Source organism: Panulirus ornatus, chromosome 37 (genome assembly GCF_036320965.1).
Source record: "Panulirus ornatus isolate Po-2019 chromosome 37, ASM3632096v1, whole genome shotgun sequence".
Classification (NCBI taxonomy): Eukaryota; Metazoa; Arthropoda; class Malacostraca; order Decapoda; family Palinuridae; genus Panulirus; species Panulirus ornatus.
In genome coordinates, this window is record NC_092260.1 from 17468151 (window position 1) to 17491335 (window position 23185).

The 23185-nt window shown below is 39.4% G+C and overlaps 1 protein-coding gene across 4 annotated transcripts in view; it reads left to right on the forward strand.

Annotated features, from left to right (window-relative positions):
- Positions 1-23185, forward strand: part of LOC139760545 (E3 ubiquitin-protein ligase MIB1-like) — an 84666-nt gene that overhangs the window by 45637 nt on the left and 15844 nt on the right. For 3 of the 4 annotated variants that reach the window (XM_071683869.1, XM_071683870.1, XM_071683871.1), the window contains exons 7-8: positions 1113-1278; positions 18040-18401. In XM_071683869.1, coding sequence (XP_071539970.1) covers positions 1113-1278; positions 18040-18401 — 528 coding nt within the window. The remainder of the gene's footprint in view (positions 1-1112; positions 1279-18039; positions 18402-23185) is intronic. The other variant, XM_071683872.1, reaches the window with a different exon arrangement.

The following is a 23185-nucleotide window of genomic DNA, read 5'->3' on the forward strand; positions in this document are numbered from 1 at the left end:
AAAAAGGGACTCATGCATGAAAAAGAAATTCTTTCTTTGGACATATGAAGACTTTCACGTGGGTAAAGTGCCTTCAGCTGCCCATGATTCATTTCTGCAATTGTAATATATGTACTTTTTATCAGTGCTTACAGTTCCCATCTCACCAAGGTAGGAATCATGAACTGAGCCTTTGAGGAAAAACTTTTAAATGAGTAGATATTACAGGAGGGGAAAATATTCTTCCTTGTCACTCCCACCCTCTTAGTTGCCTTCTGTGACACAGAAAAGATACATGCTTTCTCCCCATCCCAAAAGCATCCTCCTAAAGCCCTTCCCCACAGAAACACCTGACAAGGAACAGCACAAAGAACGCAACCCCATTTTGCACAGACTAACCCTACTACTCTACAAGATGCTATTCTCCCACGTTTAACAACTTAACACCAGTAGCATTTTAGAAACAAACAGGCAGAAATACCTAATGTACTCCAAGAACACAGCATACACATAGCTATCATCCAAGGAACTAGACTTGCACCCAGATCCACCATCCCTCCCTACATGATCATAAAGACAGGTGACTGGGACAAGGACTCATAATGGCTACTCACAACTCGTTGCATAAGACAAATCCTAACAGTGACAGTACTTTTGCAAATACTGTCCATAGACATAAACCTGCACAACACTTGCTACTTTGTAATCAACACTTGCATATTTTGTTCACCAGCAGCCTTTCCAGTTACACTCCCCAGCTACAGAACTTGACCACCTCACCGAAAAGCCATCTTTATAGAAATTTTAACACCCAGTTTCCTGCTTGGCCTACCACTTACCTCCAAGATCCCCAAGATGAATTACTCACAATTGAACTGCATTCTTTCAACATTGTCAGATATACAACCAGCCATCTGGAATCCTAGGACCACTTCCAGCAGTCAGCCTCACAAGACATTACCTTTGCACACCAGGACTATGAAGAACACACTACACAAGCTCTCCCACTTTCCCATATTGATAACACTTTATTCAATCCATGCCATTACCAAAAAGCTTGCACAATTTGATATTTAAGATGTATGTTTGATATGGTTATACTAAGAATATTTCTAAATCTTGTGCATTTGTAGATTGAAGAATGTGTGGTGTGTTCAGACAAGCAGGCTACAGTGCTCTTCCAACCTTGTGGACATATGTGTGCCTGTGATAACTGTGCTTCCCTGATGAAGAAGTGTGTGCAATGCCGAGGAGTAATTGAAAAGCATATCCCATTCATAGTCTGCTGTGGGGGACAAGGTGAGGATGACAAAGTTTTTATATTTGGTATTTCTGCCTCATCTCCTCATGTGATGGTTGAGAGAAAAAATGAAGCTCATGGTCATGAAGCTTTTTATTTTCATAAAGCATCTCACCATTTTCTTATAAATCATTTTTTTGTTATCAAAGCATATTTGTTTTCACATGAATAATTTTTCTGGTGTCATACTTACTTGTTTTTCATTTTTCATTAATGATATTGTTTTTGTAGCTGATAATCTTGTTCTCCAATATGGGCAACCTTATGCTATTCATTTTGTACCATAACATTTTGTGAAAAGTAAAAGGGAAATGTGTTGTATCCTTAGAATTTTTTGCAATTGATTATGAGCTGTTAGAGGCCTGTACTTTAAGGCCCTTTCCTTTTTGATTGTGAACTGGAGAGGCCTGTACTTTAAGACCCATCCTGTAGAAGTAAATATAAACTCCATTAAATGGAAAGTCAACTACCTTAGATTTAGAGCGATTGCCCATTCAAAAGTTACTGGTTATGAAACACTAAGTTGACTTAAATGCACCATTCACATCATAGAGTGACTTTGCTGACTGTCAGTAAAGCTTATCCTTCCAGGAGGTAACTGCTCAGTTTTACCTATCCTGACATCTAGAGCACATCAGACACAGAGAGGCACACATTGATTAGATTAGGTTGGGCATACATACATTTAAGTCTCATTTCTATTGAAATAAGGACTTCTTTACTTAGCTCAGATCACTGCCATTGTCTTTTTCGTGCTCTAAGTGTGGAAGATTGAAATGAAAATGTTAAACTTCAGGGTATTTTCCATATTTTCTATTAACACTAGGAAACACTATATTCATATATGGTTAGTCCCTGCATGTTTTAATGTAAATGAGATGTTAGAGAAATGATTCAGTTAACAGAGCACCTGATCCACTTGAATATAGTTACTCTTAGTAAGTCATCACTTTTCTTAGTTAAGAACTAGCATTGATGAAGGGTAAAGTGTGTAAAGAGCCCTGAATAGTGGAGTAAACGGGATGAACTGTAGGCACCTGATTAACCCTTTCCATTTTGCTCTCCTTAGTCAAGGTTTTTACTTTCCAAACACAAGCTGAACAACGTGAACTCTGATGACTGGCCATAGATGGCAGTCCAAACTAAAGATGAGTCACAAGAGCTACTAAAGGCCTCAGTAACTTTATAGTGACCATAGTAGGCAGTTTTAAGCCCATACAATTAGCACCCATAGCCAACCATGGTATCCACCACTGCACCCATGTCACCCTTACATAGTGTTGACCACTTCAGTAGATAATGTCTTTCATAACTACAAATGCATAACTTTTAATTTGTAAGAAAAACACACTAGTTTTGGTGGTTTTTCTGACCAAATCATATAGATGAAAAAAAAAGGTGAAGTAATTTGTCTTCATAGGATTGGCCAGTCTGGCAAATTATGTGTTCTTCCTAAACTAAGAACAGGTAAGTTTTAATTCTTACAAAATTATATATATTTTCTGTGCACCTCTTCATCATTCAAAAAAATGTGGTAATTCTTGGACAATTTGGGTGTGGCTGAAAAAAACATTTGTGCACTGAAAGGCTTAAATTGGGAATAGCATAATCCCAGGGATAATGTACATACATTCTTGGCGCTATTGTGCTCCACAGGAAACAGCATACATATATATATATATAACACTATACCCCGGTATACCACATCGTTCCAGTTCACTCTATTCCTTGCACGCCTTTCATCCTCCTGCATATTCAGGCCCTGATCACTTAAAATCTTTTTCACTCCTTCCTTCCACCTCCAATTTGGTCTCCCACTTCTCCTTGTTCTCTCCACCTCTGACACATATATCCTCTTTGTCAATCTTTCTTCTCTCATTCTCTCCATGTGACCAAACCATTTCAATACACCTTCTTCTGCTCTCTCAACCACACTCTTTTTATTACCACACATCTCTCTTACCCTTTCAATACTTACTCGATCACACCACCTCACACCACATATTGTCCTCAGACATCTCATTTCCAACACATCCTCCCTCCTCAGAACAACCCTCTCTATAGCTGACGCCTCACAACCATGCAACATTGTTGGAACCACTATTCCTTCAAACATGCCCATTTTTGCTTTCCGAGATAATTTCTCACCTTCTACACATTTTTCAACGCTCCCAGAACCTTCGCCCCCTCCCCCACCCTGTGACTCACTTCCGCTTCCATGGTTGCATCTGCTGTCAAATCCACTCCCAGATATCTAAAACACTTCACTTCCTCCAGTTTTTCTCCATTCAAACCCACCTCCCAGTTGACTTGTCCCTCAACTGTATTGTACCTAATAACCTTGCTCTTATTCACATTTACTCTCATCTTTCACACACTTTACTAAACTCAGTCACCAGCTTCCTACTCGTACACATGCCTTACATCCTTGATAAAAACTTTTCACTGCTTCCTTGCAACTTGCCTCCCACACCATATACTCCATATACCTTCCACAGAGCATTTCTATCAACTCTATCATATGCCTTCTCCAGGTCCATAAATGTTACATACAAATCCATTTGTTCTTCTAAGTATTTCTCACATACATTCTTCAAAGCAAACACTTGATCCACACATCCTCTACCATTTCTGAAACCACACTGATCTTCCCCAATCTGATGCTCCATACATGCCATCACCCTCTCAATCAATACCCTCCCAGACAATTTCCCAGGAATACTCAAGAAACTTATACCTCTGTAATTTGGACACTCACCTTTATCCCCTTTGCATGCATTCCGCCAATCCTCACGCACTTCACCATGAGCCGTACATACACTAAACATCCTCACCCACCTGTCAATAACACAGTCACCCCCTTTTTTAATAAATTCCACTGCAATACCATTCAAACCTGCCACCTTGCCGGCTTTCATCTTCCATAAAGCTTTCACTACCTCTCTGCTGTTTACCAAACCATTCTACCTGACCCTCTCACTTCGAATACCACCTCAACCAAAACACCCTATATCTGCCACTCTTTCATCTAATACATTCAACAAACCTTCAAAATATTTACTCCATCTACTTCTCACATCACCACTACTTGTTACCTCCCCATTATCCCCCTTCATTAATGTTCCTATTTGTTCTCTTGTCTTACGCACTTTATTTACCTCCTTCCAAAACATCTTTTCATTCTCCTTAAAATTTAATGATACTTTTTCACCCCAACTCTCATTAGCCCTCTTTTTCCCCTCTTGCACCTATAGCCATTTGTAAGGGTTATTACTGAAAAATGGCCTTTACCCGACTCATCAGCAAAATTGAGAGTAAAGATAAATTGGCAGTAAGGGACATTTGATAATGTTCAGCATCATGAAAATATGTTTCATTCTTGGGAAGAAGTGTGTCTAGAAGAGCCTCTTGCCTAAAATGGGATCTGGATGAATTTAGGCCTTCAGCTGGGTGAGCTGCTTTTCTTGGAGCTAAGTTAAGTGAAAATTAGCTTAATGAATATGTGAGGTGATTGGTGCACCAAACCTATTTATTTAATAGTAAGCTCTCAATCATCATTAATTTAAGAGGATGCACTCATTTATGACATGATTTCCTATATAGTGGGGTCTGTTCTACACTCCAAACAGTTCTTTAGGCACAGGTCCCACAGTTCATGCATGAGTTGCTCAAGCACACATGTAAATCTTTTTACTAGAATTTTTTTTTTGAGTGTGTTTGTTTTCACTAGCAGATCCCTAATCATGTTTATGTTTTTGCCTTTATGTTGTTATCTTTGGTTTTAGTTTGTATTTTACTCTGAGTTCCTTTTCTTAGTATATTAAGTTTTACTTTTTGTAAGAATGTTACTATATTAATATTTTTGATAGTTTTCCAGATATTATAAAGGATATTCTTCCAGATGACAGAAAGTATCTCCAAGATATTTTTTCATGTATCCTCTGTTAGCATAATAGGTTTTGTATGAAACAGGAAATCTTCCAGTGAGTGGTGCATTTGGTTATAGATTACAATGCTGTATTTCAGTATTGTGGTTTGGATCAATTTACTACCTGACCAAGAATCTTATTCTTCATAAGTTTTGAAAGGGACAAAAATTGGTAAAGGCTAGTTGCTTGCAAAGTTAAAGGAAGTTAGTGTTGGTTCAATTTCTTGCACATTACAGTTTTTCTTCATTTCCTATAAGGATGTACTGCATTCACACAAGTAATATCAAAAAGCATTTATTTAGAATATTTTTGCTTATTAGATTGTATATGTTAGTAATATTAATGGTGTAGATTACTGTGTCTGTTTCCAGTTTTCAAGATGCCTCTTCTAAGATTTCCAGGCAACACTTTTTTTATTTCTTCCTATCCGAGTATCTTTTGCCTATCCATTATTCAGTTATTACTCAATGGCTCTATGGTCTCAACTTTTATTAGCTTCAATTTTTTCCATGCACTTTTCAATCCCTTTAATTATTCCCTTTTAATTCTTTTTACATATGTGCTGCTTCTTTACTTAGTAAACTATTTAATTTCAAAAGAAAAAAGGTATTTTGAAGAATTTATATCTAGGTGTATGAGAGTTACCATTAGGAAATTGAATTAAAGAGATGGGGAAAATTTTAACTGATTCTTCCAGAGCAAGTCCTTTGGAAGTATCTCATATGGAACTAAATTGGTTTGACTAGATGATAACTGATGGGATTTAACAGTTGGGCCTACAGTTATGCCATATAAGCTGTCTTGCTCTGCTTTAAGCACTGATGGGCCAACAGTTATGCCATCCACTCCCACCATGCACAGATATACATCTTTTCAGTCATAATCATACATCCTTTGTCTTTTATCAAGATGATAAGGGTTCACTAATTAGCATCTACCATGGTCTTAAAAGCAGGATGTATTAGTGTTATGTAATATATTTACAAGAAAATCATTTATGTGACTGATTACCACTGTCCAATTCTAGTAAATTATGTTCAAAGAAATTGGCATTAATCCTGGTGTTAGATTGCTTTCTCCTGCAGTGAGTTTGCAGCTAGCATGGGAGAATTTTTTGGATGGTATGAGGTCTTAACACCATTTTCACTTAGTAAGAGATGCAGAGATTTTTGAATCTGTGCATCACTAACTTCAGAAAGTTTTAGATCTGTCAGTAAAGAGTGCAGTCTATATTAAACTTGCATAAATTTTTGGGCAAGACTTATACAGGAAAATGCTCCTGCCTGGGCTTTAGAATTGATCATGAATTTTAGAGCACACTAGTGAGTAGTATGTGTCCAGTGTTTTAAGTCAGTCTGTAGCTTTCATAGTTGATCAGCCATTTTCTTGTACCTAAGTAAGATAGTATTGCATGATTAAGCCTCAGAAGCTGTATTTTATGCTCTTTCTTACCTCAAACTAATAATTAGTATAAGCTGTTCATAAGATTTTTACTTCCCTTTGTAATGAGAAGGGAATTATTTTGGGAGAGTGAGTAGCTGTTGGTTTGATCAACATAGTCATTTTATTCCACAGTAGTTAAGTCTTTCCTCAATTACTACTTGTCTCCTATGTATTATTTTCTATGGTTTAACTGTAATCAGCCACTTGGTTAGTGAGTGGTTGAATTTAATTTTCTATACTAATAATTTCCTTGTGTTACTGAGGAATTTATAGTTGTTCATTAGCTACTATAGGCACTGAGCATTACTACACAAGCAAGCTACCATGGAAATGTCTGCATAATCTTAAACAGTGATTTTACGGGGATGTTTCCTCCATGTTCCAGAATCATGTAATCATACTGATTATTACTCGGAATTGATTCTCCATGGCACTAACTCTTTATTGGGTGTAGACTAATGATGTTGATACCCTCTATTGTGTGCTGCTGCTGTTGAGTGATTGGCAGTTATGACTTGTTCCAGAGCTCATGGATTCTCTAGTTTTAATTTTTCTTGTTACTTGATTCTCATTATTGAATTTTTACCAATGGTGTAAATGTTCTTGATCATTTTACCTTGGTTCTGTATTGTTAGCTGAATTTTTTGCAAAATATTTATCAAGAAAGTAGGCTGTTGGTTGAAGTCCGGAGGACCTGTGAATATTTGTGTGTGGCAGAGCATGTTTTTAGATATATACTGTTCAATTATGTTTCATTTTATACTTAATTGCTTTTCTCACCTTCAAGAAGTAGCATTATGACTGACGAAAAAATGGTCACATTTGCACACATGCAGTCTTTGACTCATGTACAGTTTAATGGATATTATATTAAAAAATAATCTTATCCACTGACATCCATTTCAGAGGATTAGGATTTTCTTTTTTCTGGGACATCTTCAGATGTATTGATGAATATGGTATAAAGTATATGTTTGGATTTCCCTCTGAACAGACAGTTTGCCTTGGTTCTTGCTGATATGAAAATTGATGATTTCACCATGTAAGCAATGTCAGCCACTGCTGGAGTTCCCAGTTTTATTGCTTTTTACTTTGGATTTTAGTCATATTCAGTCTTTGGTCATTGCAGTATGTAACTTTCACTTCAGTTTCTTTCATTTGACACTTTCTTAATTTGAAGATCAAGTTGAACCACTTGACGTCATCCCTATTTTCTATGTATATTTTTATTTATTATTTTATTATACTTTGTCGCTGTCTCCCGCGTTAGCAAGGTGGCACAAGGAAACAGACAAAAGAATGGCCCATCCCACCCCATACATGTAGATATTTATACACGTCCACACACAGCACATATACATACCTATACATCTCAACGTATACATATATATACACACACAGACTTATACATATATACACATGTGCATAATTCATACTGTCTGCCCTTATTCATTCCCATCACCACCCCGCCACACATGAAATGACAACCCCCTCCCCCAGCATGTGCGCGAGGTAGCACTTGGAGAAGACAACAAAGGCCATATCTTTCCACATCCAGGCCCCACGAAACTTTCCATGGTTTACCCCAGATGCTTCACATGCCCTGGTTCAATCCATTGACAGCACGTCCACCCCAGTATACCACATCATTCCAATTCACTCTATTCCTTGCATGCCTTTCAACCTTCTGCATGTTCAGGCCCTGATCACTCAAAATCTTTTTTACTCCATCTTTCCACCTCCAATTTGGTCTCCCACTTCTTGTTCCCTCCACCTTTGACACATATATCCTCTTTGTCAATCTTTCCTCATTCATTCTCTCCATGTGACCAAACCATTTCAAAACACTCTCTTCTGCTCTCTCAACCACACTCTTTATTACCACACATCTCTCTTACCCTTTCATTACTTACTCGATCAAACCACCTCACACCACATATTGTCCTCAAACATCTCATTTCCAGCACATCCACCCTCCTCTGCACAACTCTATCTATAGCCTATACCTCACAACCATATAACATTGTTGGAACCACTATTCCTTCAAACATACCCATTTTTGCTTTCCAAGATAATGTTCTCGACTTCCACACATTCTTCAATGCTACCAGAACTTTCACCCCCTCCCCCACCCTATGATTCACTTCCATTTCTATGGTTCCATCCGTTGCCAAATCCACTCCCAGATATCTAAAACACTTCACTTCCTCCAGTTTTTCTCCATTCAAACTTACCTCCCAATTGACTTGTCCCTCAACCCTACTGTACCTAATAACCTTGCTCTTATTCACATTTACCCTCAGCTTTCTTCTTTCACACACTTCACCAAACTCAGTCACCAGCTTCTGCAGTTTCTCACCTGAATCAGCCACCAGCGCTGTATCATCAGCGAACAGCAACTGACTCGCATCCCAAGCTCTCTCATCCACAACAGACTGCATACTTGCCCCTCTTTCCAAAACTCTTGCATTCACCTCCCTAACCACCCTATCCATAAACATATTAAACAACCATGGAGACATCACGCATCCCTGCCGCAAACCAACATTCACTGAGGACCAGTCACTTTCCTCTCTTCCTACACGTACACATGCCTTACATCCTCGATAAAAACTTTTCACAGTTTACCTCCCACACCATATATTCTTAATACCTTCCACAGAGCATCTCTATCAACTCTATCATATGCCTTCTCCAGATCCATAATTGCTACATACAAATCCATTTGCTTTTCTAAGTATTTCTCACATACATTTTTCAAAGCAAAAACCTGATCCACACATCCTCTATCACTTCTGAAACCACACTGCTCTTCCCCAATCTGATGCTCCGTACATGCCTTCACCCTCGCAATCAATACCCTCCCATATAATTTCCTAGGAATACTCAACAAACTATATATTTATTTTATTATACTTTGTCGCTGTCTCCCGCATTATCGAAGTAGCGTAAGGAAACAGACGAAAGAATGGCCCAACCCTCCTACATACACATGTATATACATGCACATCCACACACGCACATATACATACCTATACATTTCATCATATACATATATATATATATACATACACAGATATATACACATATACACATGTACATAATTCATACTTGCTGCCTCTATTCATTCCCAATGCCACCCCTCTAAACATGAAATGACAACCCCTTCCCCCATCATGCGCGTGAGGTAGCGCTAGGAAAAGACCACAAAGGCCACATTTGTTCACACTCAGTCTCTAGCTGTCATGTATAATGCACCAAAACCACAGCTCCCTTTCCACATCCAGGCCCCACAAAACTTCCATGGTTTACCCCAGACGCTTCACATGCTCTGGTTCAATCCATTGACAGCAGGTTGACCCCAGTATACCACATCGTTCCAATTCACTCTATTCCTTGCATGCCTTTCACCCTCCTGCATGTTCAGGCCCTGATAGCTCAAAATCTTTTTCACTCCATCTTTCCACCTCCAATTTGGTCTCCCACTTCTCCTTGTTCCCTCCACCTCCGACGCATATACCCTCTTTGTCAATCTTTCCTCACTCATTCTCTCCATGTGACCAAACCATTTCAATACACCCTCTTCTGCTCTCTAAACCACACTCTTTTTATTACCACACATCTCTCTTACCCTTTCATTACTTACTCGATCAAACCACTTCACACCACATACTGTCCTCAAACATCTCATTTCCAACACATCCACCCTCCTCCGCACAACACGCACAACACGCTTCGCAACCATATAACATTGTTGGAATCACTATTCCTTCAAACACCCATTTTTGCTTTCCAAGGTAATGTTCTCGCCTTCCACAACTTTTTCAACGCTCCCAGAATTTTCGCCTCCTCCCCCACCCTGTGACTTGCTTCCGCTTCCATGGTTCCATCCGCTGCCAAATCCACTCCCATATATCTAAAACACTTCACTTCCTCCAGTTTTTCTCCATTCAAACTTACCTTCCAATTGGTCTGTCCCTCAACCCTACTGTACCTAATAACCTTGCTCTTACTCACATTTACTCTCAGCTTTCTTCTTTCACACACTTTACCAAACAGTCATCAGCTTCTGCGGTTTCTCACCCAAATCAGCCACCAGCGCTGTATCATCAGCGAACAACACTTACTCTTTTCCCAAGCTCTCTCATCCACAACAGACTGCATACTTGCCCCTCTCTCCAAAACTCTTGCATTCACCTCCCTAATAACCTCATCCATAAACAAAATAAACAACCAAGGAGACATCATGCACCCCTGCCGCAAACTGACATTCACTGCAAACCAATCACTTTCCTCCCTTCCTACTCTTACTCGTGCCTTATATCCTCGATAAAAACTTTCCACTGCTTCTAACAACTTGCCTCCCACACCATATATTCTTAATACCTTCCACAGAGCATCTCTGTCAACTCTTATCATATGCCTTTTCCAGATCCATAAATGCTACATACAAATTTATTTGTTTTTCTAAGTATTTCTCACATACATTCTTCAAAGCAAACACCTGATCCACACATCATCTACGACTTCTGAAACCACACTGCTCTTCCCCATTTTGATGCTCTGTACGTGCCTTCACCTTCTCAATCAATACCCTCCCATATAATTTTCCAGGAATACTCATCAGACTTATACTTCTGTAATTTGAGCACTCACCTTTATCCCCTTTTCCTTTGTACAATTGCACTATACATGCATTCCGTCAATCCTCAGGCACCTCACCATGATTCATACATACATTAAATATCCTTAACCACCAGTTAACAACACAGTCCATCCCCCTTTTTAATAAATTCCACTGCAATACCATCCAAACCCACTGTCTTCCCTGCTTTCATCCTCTTCAAAGCTTTTACTACCTCTTCTCTCTTTACCAAATCCTTCTCCCTAACCCTCTCACTTCGCACACCACCTCGACCAAAACGCCCTATATCATCTAACACATTCAACAAACCTTCAAAATACTCACTCCATCTCCTTCTCACATCACCACCAGTTGTTATCACCTCCCCAGTAGCCCCCTTCACTGATGTCCCCATTTGTTCTCTTGTCTTACACACTTTATTTACCTTCTTCCAAAACATCTTTTTATTCTCCCTAAAATTTAATGATACTCTTCCCATACAGTTTTAATGGGTAAAGAATGTTGCTGAAAGTTTTGGCTTCAACAGATACTCCCCATTTCATCCTGATATGAACTGATTCCAATTAATCCATAAAAATAAAGCAGAAGCACTGAATTTTACTTACTTTCTGCTTCAAGGCATGGATTTCTGTTGTGTGAGCTGTTGTTCAATCAAACAATTGATGGCCCTCATGTACCTTAAGTCTTTCATAACCTATCATTTCTCATATTATATTTCATGAGCATTAAAGTGCTACTGTATTTGAATATGAGTTGCTGACTAAATGACACATCTGAAATAGAATAAGATGTTACATTTTTTTAATTTTCTGATATTTGTAACAGTGTATTTGTGTAGAAGAGGAAGAGAGTTGTTTTGCATTTATTGGGGTTGCCCCATTCTCTGAACATCTTAATCCATGTAATATCATCATGTGGTTGTCAAAAAATTAGTAAACCTTATACTGGCTGAATTGTGCCATCCAGCAAACTGCCACATCTGTGTTCTCATATCTTTCCTTATGACCTTCCTCAGAGTCCCTGCATCTTACCAGCCTTTCAGTAGGTGTCTTAGCACTTCTGGTATTCCAGCACATTTAGGGAAAAAAAGTTTCCTTTCTCCATTTAATCATATCTGACTTTCATTTCCCAAGCACCACCATCTTGATATTTTTAAGTCAGTTTCTTACCATCTAGTATACAGTCAGTACCCTTATCTTGTAAGAAGCTTGCATGCTGTTGATGAATTATTAGATAAATTTCTCCTGATTAGTTTTCATTTTATCAGTAGTATGGATTATTAAGCTAATGGCTTCATAATAAGGAGTGCCGTTCATCTAGCATGTAACCTTGTGAGATCAACTGTAAAACATAAGCAGGTTACTCTGACTTGTTTTCCAAGTGGGCCATCGTGTTCCACAAATACAGGTCCAGAATTACCTTAATAATTCTGTATAGCTGGTTAAAGTCTTTAAGTCTATTCAGATTTTTTCTGTTCCTCAGTTAAATATATCTTGTATATATCACTAGAGTTTTCATAATTTTCTTTTGATTACAATATCTGATCTGTAAATGTATTTGGACAAAGATCTAAATGATCAGTTGGCCTCCTACATAATTTTGAGGACTTCAATTTATGAATAAGGGGAAAAACAAGTGACCATCTCCCTCATGAAAACTGGCTTATATATATATATTTTATTTATTTTATTATACTTTGTCCACTGCAATACCATCCAAACCTGCTGCCTTGCCAGCTTTCATCTTCTGCAAAGCTTTTACGACCACTTCTATGTTTACCAAATCATTCTCCCTAACCCTCTCACTTTGCACACCACCTCGACCAAAACACCCTATATCTGCCACTCTTATCATCAAACACATTCAACAAACCTTCAAAATACTCACTTCATCTCCTTCTCACATCACCACTACTTGTTATCACCTCCCCATTAACCCCCTTCACTGATGTTCCCACTTGTTCCCTTATCTTGCGCACTTTATTTACCTCCTTCCAAAACATCTTTTTATTCTTCCTAAGATTTAATGATACTTTCTCACCCCATTCTCACATTCTCTCTTGTTTTCTGAAAACCTCTACAAATCTTCACTTTCACCTCCACAAGATAATGACCAGACATCCCTCCAGTTGCACCTTTCAGCACATTAACATCCAGAAGTCTCTCTTCTCCTCGTTCCCTCCACCTCTGACACATATATCCTCTTTGTCAATCTTTCCTCACTCATTCTCTCCATGTGACCAAACCATTTCAATACACCCTCTTCTGCTCTCTCAACCACACTCTTTTTTATTACCACACCTCTCTCTTACCCTTTCATTACTTACTTGATCAAACCACCGCACACCACATATTGTCCTCAAACATCTCATTTCCAACACATCCACCCTCCTCTGCACAATCCTATCTATAGCCCATGCCTTGCAACCTTATAACATTGTTGGAACCATTATTTTTTCAGAAATACCCATTTTGCTTCCCGAGATAATGTTCTTGCCTTCCACACATTTTCAACGCTCCCAGAACTTTTGCCCCCTCCCCCACCCTGTGACTCACGTCTGCTTCCGTGGTTCCATCTGCTGCCAAATCCACTCCCAGATAACTAAAACACTTCACTTTCTCCAGTTTTCCATTCAAGCTTACCTCCCAATTGACATGTCCCTCAACCCTACTGTACCTAATAACCTTGCTCTTATTCACATTTACTCTCAGCTTTCTTCTTTCACACACTTTACCAAACACAGTCACCAGCTTCTGCAGTTTCTCACCCGAATCAGCCACCAGTGCTGTATCACCAGCGAACAACAACTGACTCACTTCCCAAGCCCTCTCATCCACAACAGACTGCATATTTGCCCCTCTCTCCAAAACTCTTGCATTCACCTCCCTAACAACCCATCCATGAACAAATTAAACAACCATGGAGACATCATGCACCCCTGCCGCTAACCGACATTCACTGGGAACCAATCACTTTCCTCTCTTTCTACTCGTACACATGCCTTACATCCTGGATAAAAACTTTTCACTGCTTCTAGCAACTTGCCTCCCACACCATATACTCTTAATGCTTTTTACAGAGCATCTTTATCAACTCTATCATATGCCTTCTCCAGATCCATAAGTGCTACATACAAATTCATTTGTTTTTCTAAGTATTTCTCACATACATTCTTCAAAGCAAACACCTGATCCACACATCCTCTACCACTTCTGAAACTACACTGCTCCTCCCCAATCTGATGCTCTGTACATGCCTTCACCCTCTCAATCAATACCCTCCCATATAATTTCCAAGGAATACTCAACTTACTTATACCTCTGTAATTTGAACTCTCACCTTTATACCCTATGCCTTTGTACAATGGCACTATGCATGCATTCTGCCAATCCTCAGGCACTTCACCATGAGCCATACATACATTGAATATCCTCACCAACCAGTCAACAACACAGTCACCCCCTTTTTTAATAAATTCAACTGGAATACCATCCAAACCCGCCACCTTGCCGGCTTCATCTTCCGCAAAGCTTTCACTACCTCTTCTCTGTTTACCTAATCATTCTCCCTGACCCTCTCACTTCACACACCACCTCGACCAAAACACCCTATATCTGCCACTCTATCATCTTACACATTCAACAAACCAAAATATTCACTCCATCTCCTTCTCACATCACCACTACTTGTTATTACCTCTCCATTAGCCCCCTTCACTGATGTTCCCATTTGTTCTCTTGTCTTACGCACTTTATTTACCTCCTTCCAAAACATCTTTTTAATCTCCCTAAAATTTAATGATACTCTCTCCCCAACTCTCATTTGCCCTCTTTTTCACTTCTTGCACCTTTCTCTTGACCTCCTGCCTCTTTCTTTTATACATCTCCCAGTCATTTGCACTCTTTCCCTGCAAAAATCCTCCAAATGCCTCTCTCTTCTCTTTCACTAATAATCTTACTTCTTCATCCACCACTCACCACCCTTTCTAATTTGCCCACCTTCCACACTTCTCATGCCACAAGCATCTTTTGCACAAGTCATCACTGCTTCCCTAAATACATCCCGTTCCTTACGTCATTTTCTCTCACCTTTTTCCATTCTGCTCTCAATCTCTCCTGGTACTTCCTCACACAGGTCTCCTTCCCAAGCTCAGTTACTCTCACCACTCTCTTCACCCCAACATTCTTCTTTTCTGACATCTTCTACAAATCTTCACCTTCACCTCCACAAGATAATGATCAGACATCCCTCCACTTGCACCTCTCAGCACATTAACTTCCAAAAGTCTCTCTTTCACACGCCTATCAATTAACACGTAATCCAGTAACGCTCTCTGGCCATCTCTCCAACTTACATACATATACTTACGTATATCTCTTTTTAAACCATGAATTTCTAATCACCAGTCCTTTTTCAGCACACACATCTACAAGCTCTTCACCATTTCCATTTACAACACTGAACACCCCATGTACACCAATTATTCCCTCAACTGCCGCATTACTCACCTTTGCATTCAAATCTCCCATCACTAAAACCCGGTCTCGTGCATCAAAACTGCTAACACACTCACTCAGCTGCTCCCAAAACACTTGCCTCTCATGATCTTTCTTCTCATGCCCAGGTGCATAGGCACCAATAATCACTCACCTCTCTCCATCCACTTTCAGTTTTACCCATATCAATCTAGACTTTACTTTCTTACACTCTATCACATACTCCCACAACAGTTTCAGGAGTAGTGCTACTCCTTCCTTTGTTCTTGTCCCCTCACCAACTCCTGACTTTACTCCCAAAACATTCCCAAACCACTCTTCTCCTTTACCCTTGAGCTTCGTTTCACTCAGAGCCAAAACATCCAGGTTCCTTTCCTCAAACATGCTACCTATCTCTCCTTTTTTCTCATCTTGGTTACATCCACATATGTTTAGACACCCCAATCTGAGCCTTCGAGGAGGATGAGCACTCCCCACATGACTCCTTCTTCTGTTTCCCCGTTTAGAAACTTAAAATACAAGGAGGGGAGGGTTTCTAGCCTCCCGCTCCTGTCCCCTTCAGTCGCCTTCCACAACACGCTGGGAGTGCGTGGGAAGTATTCTTTTGCCCCTATCCCCAGGGATATATATATATATATATATATATATATATATATATATATATATATATATATATATATATATATATATATAAAGGCTGTTGACTGCAAGGCTGTATGGTAAGTACAGAAAAAATAAGTTTTGAATTATGAAACATTATTCTGTACTCAAACAACAAACTGTATAGACTTTACATAATTGCCAATCAACACCCACATTGTGGTTTTGCTACATTTTTTATAGACATAAAACTGAAGAGCCAGATTAGTTTGCTACCAACAGCTAGATATGCTAAAGCCTAGGCTGAGGTTTACTAAAAAGTCACCCCAGCCAGTGTGTTACAGAATTGGCAGATTCACATCAACTTGCTAATGAGTGGTAAGTGCTCAGTTGCTGGTCATTAAGGAGTTGACCTCTCTGAGAAATTGTTTGTTTATCATTTATGGCAATACATGCTGGCTTTTATCAAGGCAGGTCAAACTTAAAAACTGATATCTCCCTCACCAATGTATCTTGAACATTAATTAGGATTATCTTCCCCCTCTGATAAAAAGTTAGGTATACATATGTTAAACATTCTTAACTTGAGGTTTGACACTGCTTCGGGTCCTTAGAGGATTGAGTTAAATGGCTTGCTTGCACAGTTATCCAGTTTGTTCCTGTATTCATGATTTGACACAGCCTACCTATCCTTCAATTAGCTTTGTTCATGTTTGGCCTTAGGGAGGGTTCATAAAGATGTCCATTTTCATATAAAACAATCGAGAGCAAATAAAATGGCTTGTTGTTTATGGTGGATTTTCATACATTTTGATTTATTTTCATATTTGAGAGTTTGCAGAATATTTGTGTGTAAAGTTTAGATTTTAATCATTAAAATCAAGATCTGACTGGCTCTGTCATTCTCTTCTTCTCAAGATTGATGACTGCATGATTACTGGGCCTATCATTCCCAACTCTTGGGTTGGTCTCAAGGTAGTGGTAGTCTGATGAGCTCATACTGTCTTGGTTGATCCATCCTAAATTTATTTTAGTCGATACTTTCAACCTTTTCAACTTTTAAACATCTCTCTTTTTCAGTCAATAATTTTCTTGCTATTCCATCCCACTTAAACTTGACCAAATCTCTTCTCCTGCAGTTATACTGTTAATATGTTGGCTGTGCTACCCCATTGCCTTCTAACCTAGTTTGCAACTGTACAACTAACATTCCTTTAATTCATAGTCAACAAATCAAAATATAACCAACTTATTGAAGCCGCACACTATTATCGATTGGGTAATTCAGACATTGTTTAATTGGATAATCTAAATAAGCTTTGCACAAGAAAGTTTTTCTCTTAAAAGCTACTGATACATTTCAATAAGACTTGATATTGTACATCCAGTTTTATAGCTATGATACAAAATTAACTTTGGGTTTTACTTATTTGGTGAGCAATGTTCAAGGATGTTTCTACCTAAAATAATAATAAAGTTTAAGAAGTTCAGTCTGTTTTTTTTCAGCTTTTCTTAACATTTTGTAACAAAATGCACTTCATTTAATAATCTGTGATACTTTGCATGTTGATCATTAATTTGAAACTGGGAACATGATTATCAGTTTTAATATCTTAAGTAATTAACTGATGCATTGTAACCTTGCAGTGGTGGCCTCCAACTCGTGTCCTGGTGTGGCCCCCAACAACAGTGCCAGTGAAGGTGGTGGTGGCAGTGGTGGTGGTGGCAGTTTGATGGATACAATTGCAAATAACCTTAACTGGGATCATAACCTTCCAGCACCAGCATCCATTCTTCCTGGTGGTGCCAACAACAGTAGTGGAGGCAGTAGTGTTGGCGGTAGTGGTGGTGGTAGCAACAATGCTGGCAATGTGGCATCAGCAGCAGGACCATCAGCAGGAGTGGTGGTCCCTGGACCAACGGGACCACTGATGAATAATGGCTCACGAGATATGTCCTCTGCAGATCTGCAGAAGCTACAGCAGCAACTCCATGATATTAAGGAACAGGTAGGATCAATTAAGATATGAAATGTTGTTGAATTATGTTTTGAATACCTTGCTGATTTTTAGCTCTAAGAAGTGTCAGTTTTTTTTACCCAAGTTAGAAATTATTTCTTTTTTATCTTATCTAAAGACCTAATAAATGCATGTATGGCAAATAAGATATTACAATTATATGTGTAAACTTGATAGATTAAGGAAAGTCCTGTCCATAAAATAAAGGGTAGTACATCACTTGATGTATGTGGTTGGACATTCAAAAGGTTATCATAATGTTTATAGACTAGTAACCACTTACTGCATGTAGCAAGCTTAGGTAGAGTTGTGGTGATAATCCTGTGGATTGAAGTCATTAGATGGGATGGGAGAGGCAGTACTGCCAAGGTTATTTTGAATTTATTAATCTTCCACACAAAATGTGATTTACTAGGTCAGTTATGGCTCTTCAACCATGATTTTCAAGCTCCAGTGATATTCTTGATTTATTCTGTGGCACATTAAGGCAGTCAGTCCACAGTCAACCCAGCTGTTCATCCACCCCTAGGGGTTGGTCAATAAAATGGGTACCTGGCTTAGGCTAGGGTGTATGTATGTGTGTGTGTGTGTATATATATATACCCCAGTCCTCTGTTCTTAACGCTACCTCGCTAATGCGGGAAATGGCGAATAGTTTGAAAGAAAAAGAGATATATATATATATATATATATATATATATATATATATATATATATATATATATATATATATATACATATATATAGCACCAAGAACAGAGGACTGGGCCTTTGAGGGAATATCCTCACCTGGCCCCCTTCTCTGTTCCTTCTTTTGGAAAATTAAAAAAATAACGAGAGGGGAGGATTTGCAGCCCCTCGCTCCCTTCCCTTGTAGTAGCCTTCTACGACACGCAGGGAATACGTGGGAAGTATTATTTCTCCCCTACCCCAGGGATAATGATAATATTAATAATGATGATAATAATAATGATTATAATTATCCCTGGGGATGGGGGAGAAAGAAGACACCCACGTATTCCCTGCGTGTCATAAAAGGTGACTAAAAGGGGAGGGAGCAGGGGGCTGGAAATCCTCCCCTCCAGTTTTCAATTTTCCAAAAGAAGGAACAGAGAATGGGGCCAAGTCAGGATATTCCCTCTAAGGCTCAGTCCTCTGTTCTTAACGCTACCTTGCTAATGCAGAAAATGGTGAATATGTATGAAAGAAATTAATATTAATAATATTTATATTTATCATACTTCAACGCTGTTTCCCGCATCAGCAAGGTAGTGCCAGGAAACAGACAAAGAATGGCCCATCCATTAATATACCCATATATATATATATTTTTTTTTTTTTTGCTTTGTCGCTGTCTCCCGCGTTTGCGAGGTAGCGCAAGGAAACAGACGAAAGAAATGGCCCAACCCACCCCCATACACATGTATATACATACGTCCATACACGCAAATATACATACCTACACAGCTTTCCATGGTTTACCCCAGACGCTTCACATGCCCTGATTCAATCCACTGACAGCACGTCAACCCCGGTATACCACATCGATCCAATTCACTCTATTCCTTGCCCTCCTTTCACCCTCCTGCATGTTCAGGCCCCGATCACACAAAATCTTTTTCACTCCATCTTTCCACCTCCAATTTGGTCTCCCACTTCTCCTCGTTCCCTCCACCTCCGACACATATATCCTCTTGGTCAATCTTTCCTCACTCATTCTCTCCATGTGCCCAAACCATTTCAAAACACCCTCTTCTGCTCTCTCAACCACGCTCTTTTTATTTCCACACATCTCTCTTACCCTTACGTTACTTACTACTTACTATATATATATATATATATATATATATATATATATATATATATATATATATATATATATATATATATATTATCCCTGGGGATAGGGGATTAAGAATACTTCCCACGTATTCCCTGCGTGTCGTAGAAGGCGACTGAAAGGGGAGGGAGCGGGGGGCTGGAAATCCTCCCCTCTCGTTTTTTTTTTTTTTTTTTTTAATTTTCCAAAAGAAGGAACAGAGGGGGCCAGGTGAGGATATTCCAAAAAAGGCCCAGTCCTCTGTTCTTAACGCTACCTCGCTAATGCGGGAAATGGCAAATAGTTGAAAAGAAAGAAGGAACAGAGAAGGGGGCCATATGAGGATATTCTCTCAAAGGCCCAGTCCTCTGTTCTTAACGCTACCTCGCTAATGCGGGAAATGGCGAATAGTATGAAAAAAAAAAAAAAAAAATATATATATATATATATATATATATATATATATATATGAATGCCCATACATGCTCATATACATACACAGACAATAACATATATACACTTGTACATATTCATGCTTGCTTGCCTTCATTCAGACAAAAAGGCCACATTCATTCACATCCAGGCCCCACAGACCCTTCCATGGTTTACCCCAGACACTTCACATGCCCTGGTTCTGTCCGTTGACAGCACATCAACCCCGGTATACCACATCATTCCAATTCACTATCATTTTTTGCACACTTCTCACCCTTATGTGTGTTTAGGCCCCAATCACTCAAAATCTCTTTCACTCCATCCTTCCACCTCCAGTTTGGTCTCCTGCTTCTCCTTGTTCCCTTCCCTTGTGACACATATATCCTCTTTGTCAGTCTTTCATCACCCATTCTCTCCATATGTCCAGACCATTTCCACACACCCTCTTTGCTCTCACAACCACACTCTTTTTATTTCCACACTTCTCTCTTACCCTTTCATTATATTATATTATATATATATATATATATATATATATATATATATATATATATATATATATATATATATATATATATATACATATATATATATATATATATATATTTTATCCCTGGGGATAGGGGAGAAAGAGTACTTCCCACGTATTCCCTGCGTGTCGTAGAAGGCGACTAAAAGGGAAGGGAGCGGGGGGCTGGAAATCTTCCCCTCTCATTTTTTTTTTAATTTTCCAAAGGAAGGAACAGAGAAGGGGGCCGGGTGAGGATGTTTCCTCAGAGGCCCAGTCCTCTGTTCTTAATGCTACCTCGCTGAGGCGGGAAATGGCGAATAGTATGAAAGAAAGAATATATATATATATATATATATATATATATATATATATATATATATATATATATATATATATATATCGAGGATGTAAGGCATGTGTACGTGTAGGAAGAGAGGAAAGTGATTGGTTCTCAGTGAATGTAGGTTTGCGGCAGGGGTGTGTGATGTCTCCATGGTTGTTTAATTTGTTTATGGATGGGGTTGTTAGGGAGGTAAGTGCAAGAGTTTTGGAAAGAGGGGCAAGTATGAAGTCTGTTGGGGATGAGAGAGCTTGGGAAGTGAGTCAGTTGTTGTTCGCTGATGATACAGCGCTGGTGGCTGATTCATGTGAGAAACTGCAGAAGCTGGTGACTGAGTTTGGTAAAGTGTGTGGAAGAAGAAAGTTAAGAGTAAATGTGAATAAGAGCAAGGTTATTAGGTACAGTAGGGTTGAGGGTCAAGTCAATTGGGAGGTGAGTTTGAATGGAGAAAAACTGGAGGAAGTGAAGTGTTTTAGATATCTGGGAGTGGATCTGGCAGCGGATGGAACCATGGAAGCGGAAGTGGATCATAGGGTGGGGGAGGGGGCGAAAATTCTGGGGGCCTTGAAGAATGTGTGGATGTCGAGAACATTATCTCGGAAAGCAAAAATGGTTATGTTTGAAGGAATAGTGGTTCCAACAATGTTGTATGGTTGCGAGGCGTGGGCTATGGATAGAGTTGTGCGCAGGAGAATGGATGTGCTGGAAATGAGATGTTTGAGGACAATGTGTGGTGTGAGGTGGTTTGATCGAGTGAGTAACGTAAGGGTAAGAGAGATGTGTGGAAATAAAAAGAGCGTGGTTGAGAGAGCAGAAGAGGGTGTTTTGAAGTGGTTTGGGCACATGGAGAGAATGAGTGAGGAAAGATTGACCAAGAGGATATATGTGTCGGAGGTGGAGGGAACGAGGAGAAGAGGGAGACCAAATTGGAGGTGGAAAGATGGAGTGAAAAAGGATTTTGTGTGATCGGGGCCTGAACATGCAGGAGGGTGAAAGGAGGGCAAGGAATAGAGTGAATTGGAGCGATGTGGTATACCGGGGTTGACGTGCTGTCAGTGGATTGAATCAAGGCATGTGAAGCGTCTGGGGTAAACCATGGAAAGCTGTGTAGGTATGTATATTTGCGTGTATGGACGTATGTATATACATGTGTATGGGGGGGGGTTGGGCCATTTCTTTCGTCTGTTTCCTTGCGCTACCTCGCAAACGTGGGAGACAGCGACAAAGTATAATAAATAAATAAATATATATATATATATATATATCTATATATATATATTATCCCTGGGGATAGGGGAGAAAGAGTACTTCCCACGTATTCCCTGCGTGTCGTAGAAGGCGACTAAAAGGGGAGGGAGCGGGTGGCTGGAAATCCTCCCCTCTCGCTTTTTTTTTAATTTTCCAAAAGAGGGAACAGAGAAGGGGGCCAGGTGAGGATATTCCTTCAAAGGCCCAGTCCTCTGTTCTCAACGCTACCTCGCTAATGCGGGAAATGGCGAATAGTATGAAGAAAAAAAAAAAATATATATATATCCCTGGGGATAGGGGAGAAAGAATACTTCCCACGTATTCCCTGCATGTCGTAGAAGGTGACTAAAAGGGGAGGGAGCGGGGGGCTGGAAATCCTCCCCTCTCGTTTTTTTTTAATTTTCCAAAAGAAGGAACAGAGA